The 19,703-nt window shown below is 37.0% G+C and overlaps 1 protein-coding gene across 5 annotated transcripts in view; it reads left to right on the top strand.

The window, feature by feature from the left end:
• ARHGEF12 (Rho guanine nucleotide exchange factor 12) overlaps positions 1-19,703 on the top strand; it is a 149,917-nt gene that overhangs the window by 87,356 nt on the left and 42,858 nt on the right. For 4 of the 5 annotated variants that reach the window (XM_019468861.2, XM_019468858.2, XM_019468857.2 and 1 more), the window contains 10 exons: positions 108-157; positions 2,567-2,624; positions 5,164-5,342; positions 6,546-6,623; positions 6,816-6,935; positions 8,514-8,654; positions 13,887-13,961; positions 16,456-16,548; positions 18,647-18,757; positions 19,035-19,133. In XM_019468861.2, coding sequence (XP_019324406.1) covers positions 108-157; positions 2,567-2,624; positions 5,164-5,342; positions 6,546-6,623; positions 6,816-6,935; positions 8,514-8,654; positions 13,887-13,961; positions 16,456-16,548; positions 18,647-18,757; positions 19,035-19,133 — 1,004 coding nt within the window. The remainder of the gene's footprint in view (positions 1-107; positions 158-2,566; positions 2,625-5,163; positions 5,343-6,545; positions 6,624-6,815; positions 6,936-8,513; positions 8,655-13,886; positions 13,962-16,455; positions 16,549-18,646; positions 18,758-19,034; positions 19,134-19,703) is intronic. The other variant, XM_019468860.2, reaches the window with a different exon arrangement.

Below are 19,703 nucleotides of genomic sequence, written 5' to 3'. Positions count from 1 at the left end.
GTGGCAGAGCCCATGTTTTTTAACCATTTGGTTATGTTGCCTTTTTCAACAAGATTATCAGTACATGGCAAATGAATTACATTTTGAGTAATTAATTTTTCTTACAGATGGAGCAGCCATGCGGGCTGGAGTACAGACAGGTGATCGAATCATCAAGGTAAGGAAAAGATGGAATTTATGGTAGATTAAAAAACAGCACATATTAGCCATATTTGGGGTTGGATTTGTTTTTCGGATTGGATTTTTCACTTGGAGTTTTACAAAAACAGTGCATTATATAGGATGTATTTATAAAAAACTTATTTATTTTAAGGTTAATATTACTCTACTGAAGGGCATAATAAAAGACTCGAATAAATGGAGTCTTGTTCTGGGATAGGAAAGTAAGTCAGTTATAAAGATCATTTCTCTTCAGACTAATCTGTTAGCAAGAAAGTCTCATCAAAATATACTAATATGATTGAGGAGATGTGTCATTACTTGTGAAACTGATGATTCTTCCAAATGGATTTTACAGAGGTATAAGAATAGCAAAAAAAAACAAACACGTATGGGTATGTGTGAGATGAGATGTAGGGATTAATTCAAAGCAAGTGGCTCTAGTCTAGATATAGACCTATCAGTCCAGAAACAAGCCTGGAATTCTGACAAGCATGAAAAGAGTGGATTGGTTACTAATTACTCTTTTTTTTTAAGCTTATTTATTTACTTTGAGAGAGAAAGAGGGAAAGAGAGCACGCACGCAAGTGGGAGAGGGGCAGAGAGAGGGAGAGACACTTCCAAGCAGGCTCCACACTTGTCAGTGCAGAGCCTGATGCTCTGCCGTAATCAAGGGTTGGATGCTTAACCGACGGAGCCACCCAGGCGCCCCAGTTAGTAATTATTCTTGAGACAGTTGAGTAATTTGCATACTTAAAATCAAATTACTGTACAGGAAAACACACCATGAATGTATTTACAACTACCTGGAAAAAAAATATTTGAAACTTAGTATAGAGTAGGATATCCTTGCTTGTAAAGAGCATTTTTAAATTCCTAAGAAAAGAATAAATAAATAGCTTAATAGAAAAATAGGCAGAGAATTTTATCAGTTCCCCAAAGTAACTGAAATAAATATTATAGAGAATATGTCTCACCTCACTGATAACAAAGAAGTAGAAATTAAAATGGTGAGTGAGGGGCGCCTGGGTGGGTGGCTCAGTCTGTTGAGCATCTGACTTGAGCTCAGGTCATGATCTCCCAGTTTGTGAGTTCAAGCCCCACATCGGGCTGTGCACTGACAGTGCGGAGCCTGCTTCGGATCCTCTGTTTCCTCTTTCTCTGCACCTCCCCAGCTTGGGTGCGTGCTCTCTCTCAAAAATAAACAAACATTTAAAAATAAAATGGTAGGTGCAAATATATTTGGTTGTGAGGAATTTTAGAGATTATTGATAATACACATTTGGCATAGTTTAGGTATGGTAAAATGGCTGTTTTCATAAACTTGTGAGTATAAATTGGGTAGTATCTATTTGGATGGAAATCTGTGAATTTGCATCAAAGATTATATACTTTCAAAAAGTATATAACCTTTGACCAGAAACTTTGCTTTTGGGAACTTAAACCTAAGAAAGTAAGTTTACAAATGTGAACTGGTATATATACAGGGAAATTCATTTCAGCCTTATCATATTGAAAATTTGTAAACAGGCCAAATGTGCATAAATGGAGGGTGAGAGAAAGAAATTCCATTTCATCTACATCTGTTAAAAAAAGAATGGATTAGGTCTGTGTGTGCCTATATTGAAAGATATCCACAGTAGAATGAAAAAGTATTTGCAGAAAAAAAGACAGATATAATGTATATGTATATGTGCCTGTGTATCTGGTGTGTGTTTGCTAAAACAGTGTCTCACAGATTAAATTTCTTGGGTTAATAGCGATCATCTCTGGTGCGCATGGTTAGTATTTTACTGCTGTTTTTGACACTGACATATTTGAACTTGTAAAAATTAGCATTACTTACATCAACAAAAGTAATGGTAGATCCGTGTTTGATATTTATATCTTAATTTGGTTTAGTTGAGACTTTGGATAACCTTTCCCACAGTTAGCCTGTCTGAAAATTAATTTTCATTGTAAACATTAGGTCACGATTGGAAACCTCAAAGTAAATTGAGTATTGTGGAAATATTGCTTATTTTTTTATCTTTCAAAAAAATTAGTATGATTTTGACAAATCACAGAATTTGTAATTAAAAGCAGAGAAGTCCTTTTTGTTTGCAAGAGTCCTTCACTGTGAAGGACTTGTAAAACCTGTTGCATGGTGTATTTTGTCATTTTTCATGGTAAATTGTAATGTCCTTTAAATCAAGGCCTTATTTTGCATTCAACTTCATTTGATTGCTGAGTATACGTTATAGAACAGTGAGAAAAGTGAATATTGCACCCAATACATACATATTTTAATGTAGTTATGTGTACTATGTTATATTATAATGGGTTGTACTATGTATAATAATTCCTGAAGTCAATTTATCCATTCTCAGTGAAGTGTACCTGACATACACTTTCCATTTTCTTAAAGGTGAATGGTACATTGGTGACTCATTCAAACCATTTGGAAGTGGTGAAGCTAATCAAATGTAAGTGTTATTCTTAGTGTTAATTGGTTTCTGAATTCCTTAAAGTAGGGATCAGCAAACATTTTCTGTGATAGGCCAGATAGTAAATATTTTAGGATTTGTGGGCCTTACAGTGTGCTAGTCAACTTTGTCATTGTAGCACAAAAACAGCCATACACAGTATGTAAATGAACGGGTGTGGCTGTGTTTCAGTAAAACTTTATTTTGTCAGAACAGTCTGGGCTGGACTTAGCCTCTTGGCTGGAGTTTGCTTTAACGCTGCATTAAAGGAAAGTCTGAGGCGAAAATTCTTAATTTACTAATAACTATCTTCGGTCCACTTCATATACATGGTTGATTATAATATCCTTGTCATTCTTGGTAATATGGTAATACGGAAAGCGTATGGTAATATGGAAATGCATGAGTCATCTGAGGGGGAAGAGATTGAGAATTGAGATGGAATGACCCAGATGAACTGAAATGGAACTTTAAAAATCATCTGGCATAATCATGTTTCCTCAGATAAGTAAAAGATTAAATAAAATGCAGGGTAGTGATCTCTTGGAAATCTCCAGAGTTAAGAATTTAGAATCTTCTGCATCAGACTATTCCACAGTAAAGTAGACTACAATTGGGGCACCTGGGTGGCTCACTCAGTTAGGCATCTGACTTCATCTCAGGTCACGATCTCACGGTTCATGAGGTCAAGCCCGTCCTTGGGCTCTGTGCTGACAGCTCAGGGCCTGGAGCCTGCTTCGGATTCTGGGTCTCCCTCTCTCTCTGCCCCTCCCCCACCCATTTCTGTTTCTCTCATTCTCTCAAAAATACACATTAAAAAAAATTTTTTTTAAAGTAGACTACAAGTGAGAAATAGTTGTTTATAGCTGAGCAGAAACACTACTGTTTTATTTAATCCATTTTTTTTTCATAGACTGGACATCTTTTGGATAAATTTAATAAATGGCATTCCTCCTTGGCCATCTTACTGTTTAAAACAACCCTTGAATTCTTTTACGTTTATCAGACTCCCAGTGCTCTAAATGGTCGCTGTGATCATAGTTCTTAATCTCAGTATGTTTTCAAAAGAAAAGGGACAATCAAAATTAGGTCTGCGTTTATGAATAAATTTGATTATTTATATGATGAGATTGTGATTTATGCATTTTTATGTGCTACATAAATATGATGGCTTATGATAATAACTAAATATATGCCTGATAACTAACTATTGCAGAGTATAAAAAGATGATTTCTTTAGTTTTTTAGGTTATATATTTTATCCATTCCAATGTAAATTTTACTTAAAAAGTTAAATCCTAGCACTATAGCAAAAGATGACTTATCTAATAACGAGAGCCTAGCTAAAAACTTAAAGCATAAAACACTCTGAGTGTCCAACAGATATAAATTTGCAGTGCCTCAAACCTGTGTATACTATAGCATACTAAAGTATACTATACTTACGCTGGAGGTCCCCCATGTCCTACTGTGTAATGAATGCATTTTCTAGACATAATACAAGTGATTTCAAATGAAAGCAGTTGAAACATAGCTGAGGAAGGGAAGGGAAGGGAAGAAATAGGAAGCTAACAGAGGCAAGCACATGGATAAGTAAATAAGACATAGTAGATGACTTTCTCACAGAGAGAAATATAATAAAAGAAAACCTTGAAAAGCATATGTACCTAAAATACCCCCAAATAATAGCATTTGTGACCAATAAGTGTTAAAAAAAAAATGGTTTTTAGGACCCCAGACACTGAAATAATTGACAGTGAGTTCCATGGACAGTTAAATAGGGAGAAAAGTATGAATGCATTTAAAAGTTCTATTGGAAAGTCTAAGAGGAAGATTTTGTTATTCAAAGGTCAGCTATCTAGAAAAGTCCTTAATTTGAAAGTCTCATTTTTTTCTCAATGCTAGATAAATGAGCGTCTGTTGTCGAGTCTTTCTGGTCAGGGTTGATTTTGCTTTCTGTGCTTTCTTCCCCCTGTAATATGCTTAGTGAATTTCTGTCTTCTCCACAGTTTAAAATAAAAACTCACTATTTATTTATTGGGTTTTCTTCTCCAATTTTCGTGGGTTTTTTTGGTCATATGCATTTTTTAAAGTTATTTTAAAAATGCGTCACGATACTCTAGAAAATTAGTTAATCCCTGCCTAATTATAGCGTTTTAAAATAGGATCATTCCTTAAATTTACATTTGAGAAATTAATTGAACATAACCATTAGTAGATGGTTGCTACTAACACACTCTTCCCTAAATTAAAAACAATTCTTGGGACTAGAAATTTTGTTTGCTTTTATGTAATATCTGATATTTTGAGTGGTAATTTGCTATCTGAAAATGGCACTGTTCTTTTAGATTTTTAGGGGAGTAACAAAAGAGAAATGACAAGTTGGATTCTTTTTTTCTGGAGCAATGGTTAGCAGATCATGCTTGCTTACATAACTGGATCTTATAGGACTGTCAAAGATGAAGTAGTGAAATGCTGTAAAAAAAGGTGACAATGTTCTTTTTCCTTCCCTCCCCTTCCTCTATCTACCCCTCCAAAGCTGGTTCCTATGTAGCTCTCACTGTTCAGGGACGCCCACCTGGGTCGCCCCAGATTCCACTTGCCGATTCTGAAGTAGAGTCATCAGTCATTGGACATATGTCTCCCATCATGACATCCCCTCATTCACCTGGAGCATCTGGGAACATGGAGAGAATTACTAGTCCTGTGCTCATGGGGGTAAGAGGGGGAAAACTTCTTTATAAATGCTCAGTTTATATAATGGTGCCTTTGCTTTCTATTAAGAGTTTTGAAGTGTTGAGCTGACAAATTCAAGTTCAAGATAGTAGAAAACAGCTCCCTAATATAAAAATTTACATAATACTTTGAAATGATTATAGGGTATTGGGATAACACATTTAAGTAACAAATATTTAACACCTGCCGTATACAAAACAGGAAGTCATTCACAAAAATACAGTTAAGATACCCTATGTTCAAGGTCCTTAGTTATCTTAGAATATATAGTTTAAGAAGACAGAGGTATTTTTGTTTGTGTATTGTTGTGTCCCCAATGCTTAAAATATTGCTCGGCGTATAGTAGGTACTTAAACCTTTGTTGTTTGAGATAGAATCAAGGGTATATGAGTAATTACAATACAAAGGCAGAATGTAGACATTATGAAGGGGAAAATACTAAGTTCTGTGACAATTCAAAGGGAGGAAGTACATCCAGTTGTAGTAAGGAAGGACTTTATGGAAGGCTGTTAATTGAATTGGACCTTGAAAAATGGGTATCACTTAAGTGGTGGCAGTGGGAGAAAAGTAGCCCAGGTAAAAGAAGTAGAATAAAGAGAAACAAAGAGCCAAGAAAGCACCAAGTATTGGGGGGAAGTTGCCAGGACTCTCGTTTGGCCGGTGCCTATTAAGGCTTGAAGTAGTGGGAGATGAGGCTTGAAAAAGGTAAGACTGTTTGAAAAATCACAACTACCAGACTCATTTACATGTAACTGGGTGGGCAGTAAGAACCTATTAAAATTTGGGGGGAGCGAGAGAGTGATTTTAGGAAGGCTAATTAGATAAAATATTATAGGGTTGTGAAGCAAAGAGAGAGGAGTTAGGGAGCTGTCTTAATATTTCAGGCAGGAAGTACTAGGAGTCGTGCATGGGGATTGGTAATACAGATCCAAAGGATGGAAAGTGTAAGATCTTATTCTTGTACTTAAGGCAATTTCATTTCTCCAGCTAATAAACAGTATTTAATGTTTTCTTGAACTTAGTTTAGTAAAAGTGAAATAAAAGGGCTGAAATTTCTCAGTAACCTTCTAAGTGTCATGTCTAATAGCCTGTCTTCATAACTGCTATTTATTTTAGCTTCACTTTCCCTGTATTGGTTCTTTTTTGTTTGGTTGTTGTTGTTGTTTTTTTTTATCTTTTTTCTAGGAGGAAAACAATGTGGTTCATAACCAGAAAGTAGAAATTCTGAGAAAAATGTTACAGAAAGAACAAGAACGGCTGCAGGTACTAAATTAGAAATGGGGCTGTTTACAGGCCAGTGAAAATGTGAGTGGGCATAGTTGAGTTGATATTTGTCATGATCACAATCACGCAGTATTGTAATCAATGCCATCTGCTAATTTATTAAGAATGGACTTTTTCTATATTTTCTTGACATAAGTAATTAATTCTCAAAATATTTTTATAACTTTTCAGTTATTGCAGGAAGATTACAACCGAACACCTGCCCAAAGATTGCTAAAAGAGATCCAAGAGGCCAAGAAACACATTCCTCAGCTGCAAGAGCAGTTATCCAAAGCCACAGGCTCTGCTCAGGTAGCATCGCTGTTAAAAATGCTACCCAACTTTTTGCAGGAGATTTTTCTTCTGGGAATGTGTTCAGTTCAGAGGGTTGCAGTTGCCTTTTTTAAAAGTGATTTTTTTCTAGCCTAGGCCAACAGGATGTCCTGTGTAGCATGTTACAGAAATAATGATGAACTAAAAGAAATGTGGGCTTCTAATTCTCTGCTTGCTCATGATATCATGTTTCTTTGTTCCGTAATAACTTTAAAAAGAATTGAGTGCTTTTGCTTTGATGTAACAAACTACCAAAATGTATTCAGACGCATATATTTACATTTTTGAGACTCATTCTGCCATTTTGTAACAGAATGGCAGTTAAGTTTTTAGGAACAGATTTTATAAAATGACAGGCATTATGCTAAATACAGAGACAAGCGTTTTCTTGCTTAATCTTCACAACAAGCCTCCAAGATTAGATACTACTATTGTTTCCCCCCATTCTACGTGTACACTTAGAGAACCTCAGAGAGAGGAAATAACTTGTCTGAGGTCGTGTACCTCAAAAGCAACGGAACTGGATTTAAACCCAGTCTGATGAGTTCAAAGCACTTTCATATTGTTTACAACTATATTTTTACTGGAATTTTAAACTAGATTTAAACAGAGTTTGTTACATAGGTATAAGTTATGGAGATGATGGTCTCATTAGAAAAATAGCTTAAGCAGATTTATATTCTGTAATATTCATGTTTGGAATATGAAAGGCTCCTTATAATTTATCTTAAAGCAAAATGGACAAATTACCTGCACCATTTAAACTGAGTAAAAGCTCTTGATTTATCATGCTTCCTGAGTCTATAAGTGAAAAACACTGGTTCATAGAAAGCCGCAGATTCTTTGAGATCATCTAGCCTCATCTCATTTTAAAGTCAAAAAATCATGCGGTCGAGAAAATCAGGGGCTACACTGGTTAAGTGACTTACACAAGGGCGCACAGCTGTCAGGTCTCCGGACTTCCTGGTTTGGTGTACTTTCCATTTACACAGTATTTTTTTTTTCATTACTTTTAGTCCCATTATCTCTATGAAATTTTGAGTCCTATGCCTCAGTAACGTTGACAGTTTTATGTTGTTATAATTACTGAGCGAAGACAACATTCTTATTCTGTTCAAACAATAAAAACGTGGTTCCTGATCTAAAAGCCTGTAATAATTTATATTATAGTATTGTGTCCCAGAATTGGCAATTTTTTGAAATTTTAAAGTGTTAGAAGGTAGTTAACCAGAATCTATAGTGTAATAATCTTTGCTGTAATGGGCAGGAAATATGAATTATACAGTTTAACCTTTTTGTTCTATTCAGAAGTTTGAACTTTTATTCTCTTTGCTAAATTCAGATCATGCCATTTTAGAACCACAGAATTAGTAACTACTGATGCTTTAAATTTTTAAAGGTTTAAACTTTCTTGATTGCATCAAACTGGCCAGCTTTTACCAGTCTCCGTTTAGATTGCAGCGTGAGTCTGTTTCTTTATGCAGTCAGTAATGACTTTTTTTTTATTGTGTTGGTGTGTTTGTGTGTGTGTGTGTTTGTGTGTTTAATCTGTTTTAGGATGGAGCTGTAGTTACGTCCTCCAGGTCTTTAGGTGACCCCCCGACAGTCAGTGAGGTAGAAGCAGACCCTGGTGACGGACTAGGGAGAATTGACTACAGCAGCGGAGATGCTTCTCGGCCCAGTAGTGACAGCGCAGAAGTAAGTGTTCTACGTCTTGGTCTTGTATTCTTCTTTACAGCTCCTTTCCATATTTGATTTTAAGTGACGTGAATAAGAGGTGCTCTCTTATACTTTCTTTTTATCACCACCGCCTTTAATAGAGCAATCTGATGAGCAGAAATCCTGGCCACTGTTGTATATGAGCTTTTAATTCCAGAGTTCACTTTTTCCCTTAGACACACATTGCCAAATGTTTCTTTTGAGGAGGTGGAATTTCCCAGCAGGCCTCTTGTTTGTGGGTTGAGAAGTTAATAATGCTAGTGTTTTTTTACTGAACCAAGAAGCCAACTGTTGATATCTTTAAGTGCATGTTAATATTCCATTTGTGGTCAGAGTGACTCAGTCTTGAATCATGGGGCACTTTGCCATTACAAAGAGGAAAAGCCTTAGTCCTGTTAGATAGACTTGAGTTAATAGCCCTTGTTTAGTAATGCTTTCTTGATTAACCCCAGAATTGCCAGATAAACATGGGTATTTGTTAAGAAGATCATAAGAAAATATTTCAAATTGAATATGATGTAGCACCATAGTCATACGAGTACTTAAAAGCTAAGTTCACTGTTGCTTACTCAGCAATACTTTGTAAATGGTATGCAGTGATAAGAATGATGACTTAAAAAAGTAGACCGCCCTCTTTAAAAGTGAGGAGGAAAATAGTCTAAACCAGTGTTTTGGAAACTGTAGATCATGGAGTCAGTTTAGTGGATTAGGGCTAGCATTAAAAAAGAAAGAATAGTATAGGAAATAATGCTTTGCAAAATGTAGATGAGGTAACTTACTTCTTGTGACTTTTGTTATATACACATGTATGTGTGTATGTGCGTGTGTGTGTGTTCATTCGTATGCTGGTTAACAATGTAAAATTTCTTTCTCTTTTTAAATTTTTTTAACGTTTATTTTATTTATTTCTTGAGAGACAGAGCATGAGTGGGGGAGGGGCAGAGAGGGAGGGAGACACAGAATCCGAAGCAGGCTCCAGGCTCCGAGCTGTCAGCACAGAACCCAATGAGGGGCTCGAACCCACAAACTGCAAGATCATGACCCAAGCCAAAGTCGGACGCTCAACCAACTGAGCCACCCAGGCTCCCCAACAATTAAAATTTCTTTTTCTTATTGAAGGTTGTGATAAAAAAATTTGGAAGCCACCAGTTAAAGCCATCATTCAGGCCACCTTTTGAGGCTTAGGCCCAATGACTCAGTCCTTCATTCAGGGAAAATTTGAGGATTTTTTTTTTTTTTTTTTTTTTAAAGACAGTGCTAACATAACAGTCTTATGATTGGTCGATAGGCTAAAGGTTTTAATGAAAAATTTCAATTTTGACTCAAGAAAAAAACATTTACTGGCCATACACACCATATGCTATAATGACTCGTTTATGTTACTTATTTTAGTTAATTCTCAAAACAGCCTTATGAAGTAGTACTATTGTTACCATAATTTTACAGAAGAAAAAACTGTGGCTAAAGGGAGTTAACTAATTTGCTGACTTATCCCGATAGTATGTGATCTGCCTACATCTAGCTCTAAAGTACCATTACCTGAAATATAAACAAAAGCCCTGAGGAGTAAAAATGCATAACATTTTGGGAGAGCAGTGAAAATTTTACTGGTATTTGGGATGATGAATGGAATGGCTAGAATTTATCTTAGAAACAGAGGCTTGAGTTCAGGTTTTAGAGGCCTTCAAGTTGTTCTAGAAGTATTGTCTTTGGGAGGTCCTTCTCACATTCTCCTTTTAGATTCACTGCTGTTTCTCCTGTTTTCATGGCTCGTCTTTACCATTTGATAGTTTCTTGAGAGGACAGGGACAGTCTTATTTGACTCCATGTCTCCAAAGTCTGGCAGATCCTACAATCAGGAATTCAGAACAGATGGTACAAAAGAAAACTTTGAATTTTACCTTGTATTTAGAGGAATGTTACAATAAAATATGTGGGTTGGAAATACAACTTCATGGAGGCACCTGGGTGGCTAAGTCAGTTGAGCATGTGACTCTTGATTTCGGCTCAGGTCGTCGTCTCATAGTCATGAGATCGAGCCCCACGTTAAGCTCTGCACTGAGTGTGGAGCCTGTGCTTAAGATTCTCTCTCTCTCTCTCTCTCTCTCTCTCTCTCTCTCTCTCTCCCCCCCCCCACCCTCGTCCCCCCCTAAAAATTAAAAGAAAAAAAGAAATGTAACTTTATGAAACACAGAGTGAATTGGCAAGTGTAGAAATAAACATTCCAGTGACTTGAGATTATTTGAGATGTACTTGGTGTTTAGTAAGTATTTGTTTTGGTTTTTTTTAATTTTTTTTTAATGTTCTTTGAGAGAGAGAGAGCACGAGTAGGAGAGAGATGGAGAGAGAGGGAGACACAGAACCTGAAGTAGGCTCTAGGCTCTGAGCTGTCAGCATAGAGCCCAATGCAGTGCTCGAACCCACCAACCTTGAGATCATGACCTGAGCCGAAATTGGACACCTAACCGACTGAGCCACCCAGGCACCCCTATAATAAGTATTTGAATGAACAACAGAACGAATGCAAGTTTGGGCTGTATCTTGCTTGCAGTGGAGAGGCACGATCAGAAACATGTCGGTGTGGCAATGAATTGGAATAAAGAGACAGGGAGATCTGTAAGGAAAGAAGATTGCTTGGCTTAATAAGACCCTAGCAAATGTGTGCTGAATGGCTAATAAAGAGTTACCATTTATTGACTTCCTCCTACTTTGTGTCCACAGTCATGCCTACGGTACAAATATTCTTTTATTAAACTCTCATAATAATATTAAAGAAGCAATATCACTATCTTATAGATGAAGAAATTAAAGCCAGGTAAATAAATGGGTGTTGTGGAAATCCAGATGAGAGATAATACATCGCAAACTAGGATATTTACTTGAACACATAACTAGTTTAATTCCTACAAGGTCTGTTGGAAGCTTGAGATGTGCTTTGTTTAGCTTGTGGATTTCCATGTTTGTTTCATTTGTACTCTGTTAAGACCACAGGAACCAATGGGTCTTACTGTCTTTTGAATCAGTGCTTTTACTTGTTTCCCATTTTCTGCTCCCATTTTATAAAATAATATTCTTGTAATGTTTGTGATACCATTGTTATTGTAAAATTCCCTGCTTATGCTCACCTCAGAGAAAGCTGGGAAGAACACCCATGTACCCGGTTCTCACAGCAGAAGCAAGTACATCACAAATCAGCATCTAAAATGTAGAGCATCTGTCTGGTTTTTGTGAATCTGTGGCTGATATTTTAAAAACAACTTACTTTGGAAACTTTTAAACCTATTCAGAAATAGAGGCTAACATAATGATCCCTTTTACGTACTTGATCACCCAGCCTCAAGTCATCAACAGGTGCTCAAACTTGTTCTGTCTGTATCCCTCATTCTTCACACCCTCCAAATACAGGATTCTTTTCAAGTAAATCCATGACATTATTTCATCAATATGTGTCTTGAAGAGAAAAGAGGACTTTTTCAAAAATACAGGCATAATAACATCATCAAATCAAATTTCTAAGTATGTAATTTGATTACCCTAATTGTCTCATAATGATCTTTCTGCTGTTGGTTTATCTGAGTCAGGATCTAGTCAAGGTCTTTGGTTCATAAGTCTCTTAATTTGTTATGTCCTTTTTTTTTTTTTTCTTGCTGTTCTTTTGTGACAGAAACTGGGTCATATGCCCGGTAAAGCAACCCACATTTTAATTGTATTTTCATGGTGTTGTTTAACATGTTCATCTCTCTATATTTCCTGAAAGCTATTAGTGAGATCTAGAATCTTGATCAGATTAAGAGCTGTTGTTTGGCCAGAACAATTCATGGGTGGGACTGTGTATATCCTGTTACATCACATCAGGAGGTGGATGTCTGGTTGTCTTTCTCTGACTGTAAGTTTAAAGCGTGCAGACTATGTCAGCATGATTCCTTCATAATCAACTTTTCCATTAAGCTTTTATATAATGTTGTCACCAGTCACTGATGATCAAAATGCCTGCATCCATTCTTTAGTGGTTTCAAAAGGATGATATTATAATTTTGTCATTCCTTCTATGTTTATTAGATGGAATCATTTTAAAAGAATTTTGTCTTACTAGCTTTTAGGTGACCCTAAAATATAGCTGATACAGGAAATGCGGGATAAATACTTGATTCTTATCCCATCATGTACCTGTTTCCAGAGGAGCTGGTACCCTAACAAGATCTAAAGGTCACCAATGTGGGGATGTGTGTGTGTGTGTGTATACACACGTGTGTAATATTTTGAATTCATAGATTTTAACAGATTTGCTTATTGTGTTTTAGTCCATTGCAGTCATTATTTCTTTTTGTTGCTTAAATTGTCTGTTTTTTGGGCAGTGGGAGCTCCTTCTAGTTGTCTTATGTGTTCTTTTAACATGACCTCCCAGTAGTTTTGATAACAAGTTATCAGCAACGCTTTCTGCTGTGACAAGATTATTCTATCTTTATCTTTTATGTCTCTTGTCCAAGACCCAGAGTCGTCCATTTGTCCAAGGTGGAGCTTATATTTGAAGCTACTGTTTTTATCTTGTGCTGTCTTAGTATATGTATAAATAGCATGCGTGTTCCCCGTTGGCATTCACACAAAAATCTCTTGCACCTCATTTTCAGCTGCTCTGACGAATGGCTCCCTTGCTGTGGAGTGTTCCTCATCCTCCAGAATCGAAGTTCCACACATCATATTCTTTGTGTTTTGTATTCGGTCATCCCAAACATACCCTGTAAATTTTAGAAGAATCCACACGTCACTTCTACACGATACTCGCAGAAAAATAGAAACTTAATCTCATTCCTATAAATAGGCCAAAATGCTTTTAACTTGCATAGAAAGAAACAGTTGGGGGCAGAGGGGGTTAGAAGTGGTGGATAAAGACAGAGTTTGACTTTGACATAACTAGTTTGAGAGATACATAATGCATCCAGTTAGGTTTATTTGGTAGAAATTAGCCCTCAGTCCTGGAGATGAGGTACAACTATTCTGTTAGTGTGATATTGTTCATCAGCATAAAACTCAAAAGGCCAAGAGAATAAGTGCCTTGCCAAAGTCGGGGAAAAAAATAGTAGAGTGAGGTATGATGCAAGATCCTTTGTGGTTTCAAATACAAATGTGAAATCCGGAACCTTGTTTTCCACCCTATTTTTCCTTGTCCCTTTTTGGGGAGCCTGTTGAAATGAACTGAATGTCTTTTTTTAGAGTCCCAAGAGTGCCCTGAAAGAGAGGATTTATCTAGAGGAAAACCCAGAGAAAAGCGAAGTGATTCAGGACACTGTGAGTATGGAGTCCATGAAGCGGTAGGGCTTCCTTTCGCTTTCCTTCCACTTCAGTAACAGACACCCCTGATATTTGTGTATTTGGGGATGGAGGGGGAGTGGGGAGAGAAGAAGCTTAAACTGATTCAGTAAGATTTGATAAATGGAGAGCTACTCCATGATAGTAGTATTAGGTGGTTCAGTGTTACTTTGCTTATTGTGGTAAAAAATGCGTAACGTAAAATTTTCCATTTTAGTAATTTTTAAGTATACAGCTTATTGTCATTAAATCGTATTGACCTTCGTGTACAACCGTCACCGTATCTGTCTCCAGAACTTTTTCATCTTCCCCAGCTCAGAGTCAGTATCCATTAAACACTGACTCCCCATTCTCCTCTCCCCAGAGCACTTAACAACCATTGTTTTACTCTGAATTTGACTAGGTTCGGAACCTTATATAAGTAGCATCATACAGTGTTTGTCCTTTTGTGACTATCTTATTTCACTTAAGGTTCATCCATGTTGTGGCCTATGTCAGAATTTCCTTCCTTTTTAAGCCTGAATAATAGTCCATTGTTTGCATATACCATGTTTTGCTTATCCATTGATCTGTCAGTGAACACTTGGGCTGTTTCTGCCATTTGGCTTTTGTGAATCATGCTGCTGTGGCCATGGGTGTAAAATATCTATTCAAGTGCTTTCTTTTAGTTCTTTTGGGTATTTCTTCAGAAGTGAGATTGCTGGATTTTGCATATTCTTATGTGAATACTTTTAACATTCTGCTTTTGTTTTCTAATTAGATGTGTATAAAGTTTTATAGTAAAAGATTTAATTAAACAGCAAGTGATCCGTCAATAATTAGCAACGTAAGGGTTATTGAAAATTCAGAGACATGGAAACAGCTATAAAATCAAAAGTTGATGGGGCGCCTGGGTGGCACAGTCGGTTAAGCGTCCGACTTCAGTCAGGTCACGATCTCGCGGTCCGTGAGTTCGAGCCCCGCGTCAGGCTCTGGGCTGACAGCTCGGAGCCTGGAGCCTCTTTCCGATTCTGTGTCTCCTTCCTCTCTGCCCCTCCCCCGTTCATGCTCTGTCTCTCTCTGTCCCAAAAATAAATAAAAAAAGTTGAAAAAAAATTAAAAAAAAAAAAAAAGTTGTCTTGACAACCACTCTGAACAAATTTCTGTTGTTGCACCATTTTTTAAAAAATTACAAAAGCCTTAGAGTTTAAAAAAGAAGCAGTAAAAATGTCAGAATCAAGGTTAGAAGACGCAAATACAACGGGCTGCAGCACACTTAAGGAGGGAAAACTTAGCTACATACGACTTCATGTATCTTGTGGCTACACGCGCGTACCTTCAGCTCTGAGATGCACGTGGCCCCCAAGTCAGGATCGCCCCACTGTCCTTGCTCAGCCCCAGATCCTGCATGTCAGCTGCTGTCAGGTTTGAGCCAAACTCATGCCTTCCTTGTTTCCTCCCCAATTTTTATTTCCTTAATACTGTATGGCCTTTGATTTTAGTATTTATGGACCTCATACGTCGCATATTTTTTATATCGTATGCTCGTGCCCTCACTGCCTTCTTCCTGCTCAGTCCGTCCTTGTGAGTGAGCTGACAAGTGGATGAGCTGTGGCACGGGAGGGAGATCTGCCAACCTACATTTTCGTGTTTGCAACTCTGGTTCTTTGTTTCTATACAAAATGATTTTAATTTTGTGCGATTGCTTGAAAATTTTGTTGTATTATGCCAGCGATTTGCAACCGGGAGTGATTTTGTCCCTCAGGGAACATTTGGCAGTGTATGGCAACGTTTTTGATTGTCATGGCTGGGAGGCTGCTGCTGGCATGTAGTGGGTGGGTAGAGGCCCAGGATGCTGCTTAACATCGTACAATGCACAGGACGGCCCCCACAACAAAGAATTATCCAGCCCAAAATGTCAGCAGTGCCAGGGTTGAAAAACCCTGCATTATGCACTTAGGAAAATGAATTGAAAATGAAAAAACAGGGTTCAGTGACAGCTTTCAATTATGCGATGTTAATAGAAGTCTTTGTGTTAACCTCTTCACTCACTTCATCTTATCATTTCTATTCTCATTTCTCCTTTGTCTTGTTGTCTTCGTTCACTTTTCCTAATCTAGCTTTTGAGAATTGTAATTATTTACAGAAGCCAACTTTCTGTCTGGAACAAGGTTTATATGAAATGAGTGGAGTACACAGAGATTAGAATCAGATATCCAAGAGTGTAGTGAGCAAAAGGTGTTAATTATTTCCAGAGGAAATGTTTTTTTCTCCCTAAGAACAGTTGATACTGTTGTGGTTTTCTTTGCTAAAATGATTCATTGCCTTGAAAATTTGAGAGCCACTTCTTTGAAAGTGAAGCACTTAAAGAAAATCAATAAAATGAAATCTGGTTGGTTGACTGAACCATTTCTTTTTGATGATTTGGCTTCATTTTTTCTCTGAATTTGACCAACAGATAATTTCTCTATTTTTTTTCTCTGAATGTTACCAGGACACTCAGTCACTCATCGGGAGCCCCTCTCCCCGAATGGCACCTCATATTATTGGAGCAGAGGATGATGATTTTGGTACTGAACATGAACAGGTGATGGCTTTTTTTCTAAAAAACAAATTATTAATTATTGGAGATGTTTACTTTGTTACAAAAATGAATGCTTTTTGGAGATTGAAATTGTATTTGTAAAGATTTGAAGCTGTATCTTAGAGCTAAGATTAATTGCTTGGCTTAGTTGTTTATTTTAGCTTTGACCAATAGAAATGACTTTGCTTTTAAAGCTGATAAGAAGTGATTGATTTACACTAAAGTACTTCCTTTTGGGAGAGGAGGGTGCAATTGTAAATATATCTTTTTTTGATTTAAAATTCCAATGGTTTGGAAATATGATTGGCTTGATTCTTGGTTTTGTATCCCATGATCTTGCTAATAAACTCACTACTTCTAGGAGCCTTTCCTTTTTTTTAGCTTTTTATTTTTATTTTTTTACTGTTTATTTCATGTTTGAGATTGAGAGATAGCGTGAGTAGGGAAGGGCAGAGAGAGAGGGAGACACGGAATCCGAAGCAGGCTCCAGGCTCTGAGCTGTCAGCACACAGCCCGTTGCGGGCTTCGAACTCACAAACCTTGAGATCATGACCTGAGCCAAAGTTGGACAATTAACTGAATGAGTCACCCAGGTGCCCCTCGGAGCTTTTTAAAATAGCTTTTTGGGGGGCCCCTGGGTGGCTCAGTGGGTTAAGCATGTGGCTTGGGCTCCGGTCATGATCTCGCAGTTCATGAGCTTGAGCCCCATGTCAGGCTCTGTGCTGACAGCTTAGAGCCTGGAGCCTGCTTCAGATTCTCTGATGCAAAATGTAAGGTAAGCTCATTTTGTGTCTCCCTTTCTCTCTCTGCCCCTCCTTTGCTCACTCTCTCTCTCTCTCAAAAATAAAACATTAAAAAAAATTTTTTTTTAAATACATAAAATTAAATGGCTTTTTGGGATTTTCCACATAGACAACCACATCGATTTCTTTGTTTCCAATCTGTTTATCTTTTATTTCCTGTTGTTACCTTTATTGTACTGGTTAGGACTTCCACTATGAGGTTGAATTGGAGTGGTAAGACAGGACATTCTTGCCTTCTTCCTGACCTTAGGGAGAAAGATATTTAGTCTTTCATCATTAAGTGCGATGTTAGCTATAGGTATTTTGTAGATACTGTTTATTAGGTTATGGAAGTTTACTTCTATTTCTACTTGCTGAGAGTTTTTTGTCACGAATGAATGTTGAACTTTGTTAAATAATTGACATCATACAGGTTTTTTTTTTTTATTTAGTCTCTTAATATGATAAATTACATTGATATTAGTATGTGGGACCAGATTTGCTTTCCTGGGATGAACCACAGTTGGTCATATAGTTTTTTATTATAAAAAGGTCGTATCCTTTTTATTTATTACCAGATTTAGTTTGCTATTATTTTGCTGATGATGTTTACATTGTTTTTTATGGGGTATATTGATCTGTAGTTTTCTTTTTTTAGAATGTCTTTGGTTTTGATGTTTGGGTAATGCTGTCCTCTTAAAATGACTTCAGAAGTGTCCCCTCCTCTTGTATTTTTTGAAAGAGATTGTGAAGAATTGGTATTATTTGTTTAGATTAACTTTCTTTAATTTATTTAAACATGAGAAATTAAATGGAAATTGTGAGTCAAGATTACCTTAAGTTGAACTATTAGTTTTCTGTGTTCAGTGCAGTTAGGGAATACAATTATTCTAGGAGTTGTCTCACTTAAACTTCTACATCTCCATTTTCATACAACCATTTCTGCGATTAGCTCAAAAGGAAAGGAAGACACCTATTTCATTATTAGGCAAAAACCTCCCATTACCTTTTTAGAAGTGTTGCTACACTGCTTTTTTACTTACTGACTTGTAGACATCTGAGTTCCTCGGTAATTATCTGTTGAACTTGCATTCTCCTAAGATGGTTTTTCTTCCAAGCTGTTTCCAAGAGATTATTAATTTCCAGAGGGAGAGATTCCAAAAGCCCAGGTGCTCATAAGTTCCAGTGAAATTTTTAAGATGTTGAATTTTTTTAGGGTATGTCAAAGTGAAATTTGGGTAGTTGTGTTTAACTGAGCTTACCTTACGTTTTGCATCTGCGTGGTGGAGTTACTGATGTATCATTATTTCCTTTTCTAGATCAATGGGCAGTGCAGCTGTTTCCAGAGCATTGAACTGCTAAAATCTCGCCCTGCTCACCTGGCTGTTTTCTTACACCACGTAGTTTCACAGTTTGACCCTGCAACGTTGGTAATGTATTTGACGATTTAGCCAATTCAGAGTTCCTACATTGATTCTTATACTGTAAAACTTCGCACTTCTGCAAGATGAGTTGCTAAGCATATACGGATAGATACGTAAGATAGTTGAAAAGTTATTTATTTGTAAACTTGCTTGCATGGTAATGATTACATTGTCTGTAGTGGCCTACCTGTGGGAAACTTTGCTACCTAGTGAAGATCTAGCAGATTATATTTTTCATGATTTCTCACTTTCTTTCTCTTTTCCGTTTCTTCCTCTACTGCAGCTCTGTTATCTCTATTCAGACCTATATAAGCAGACCAATTCCAAGGAGACTCGGCGTGTCTTCCTCGAGTTTCATCAGTTTTTCCTGGATCGATCTGCAGTAAGTTACCACGTTAATGTTATGTCATCTGCACTGTCGTACGTTGAGTTATTGGTCTCCTACTTCCAGTCTGCCCTCATCTTTTTGGACATTATTGTTTTGGACTTTCTGACATCTATGTTGTGTCTCAGTTAGTGATTACTCTTGACTGTTACTCTTATTATTTTTAAATTAGTTGTAGGCTCTGAATTCTCACAGTAGGTCTTAGGGGGTATACACGTACGTTTGGGCTTATACATGTGCATAATAAGAGAGTGAAAAGGAGAACCCAAATGATATATGTATATATTGGGATCCAGAGGATATTGCTGGTATAATGAACTCTGGTTGGCCTCTTTGAAGTTTAGAGGCACAAGTTTAAAAAGTGGTGGAAAAGATCTTACATGAATGATAAGAGTGTTTTATTTTATTTTACCAGTAGAAGTCTTTATGAGATTTTTAAACTAATGGGTTGTATTATTCTTGGCCTCGTGGTAGGGTAAGTACCAGCCCGTAATGCTCCCTAGATAATTGTGCTGCGGTTCCTGAGGCGTCTTCCACGTTTGCTCCTCTCTTCTATGACTGTGTCAC

The sequence above is a fragment of the Panthera pardus genome, unplaced genomic scaffold, assembly GCF_024362965.1.
Source record: "Panthera pardus isolate Hobbes unplaced genomic scaffold, ASM2436296v1 HiC_scaffold_12, whole genome shotgun sequence".
NCBI classification, from domain to species: Eukaryota; Metazoa; Chordata; class Mammalia; order Carnivora; family Felidae; genus Panthera; species Panthera pardus.
This window is presented reverse-complemented; position numbering and strand designations above follow the sequence as displayed.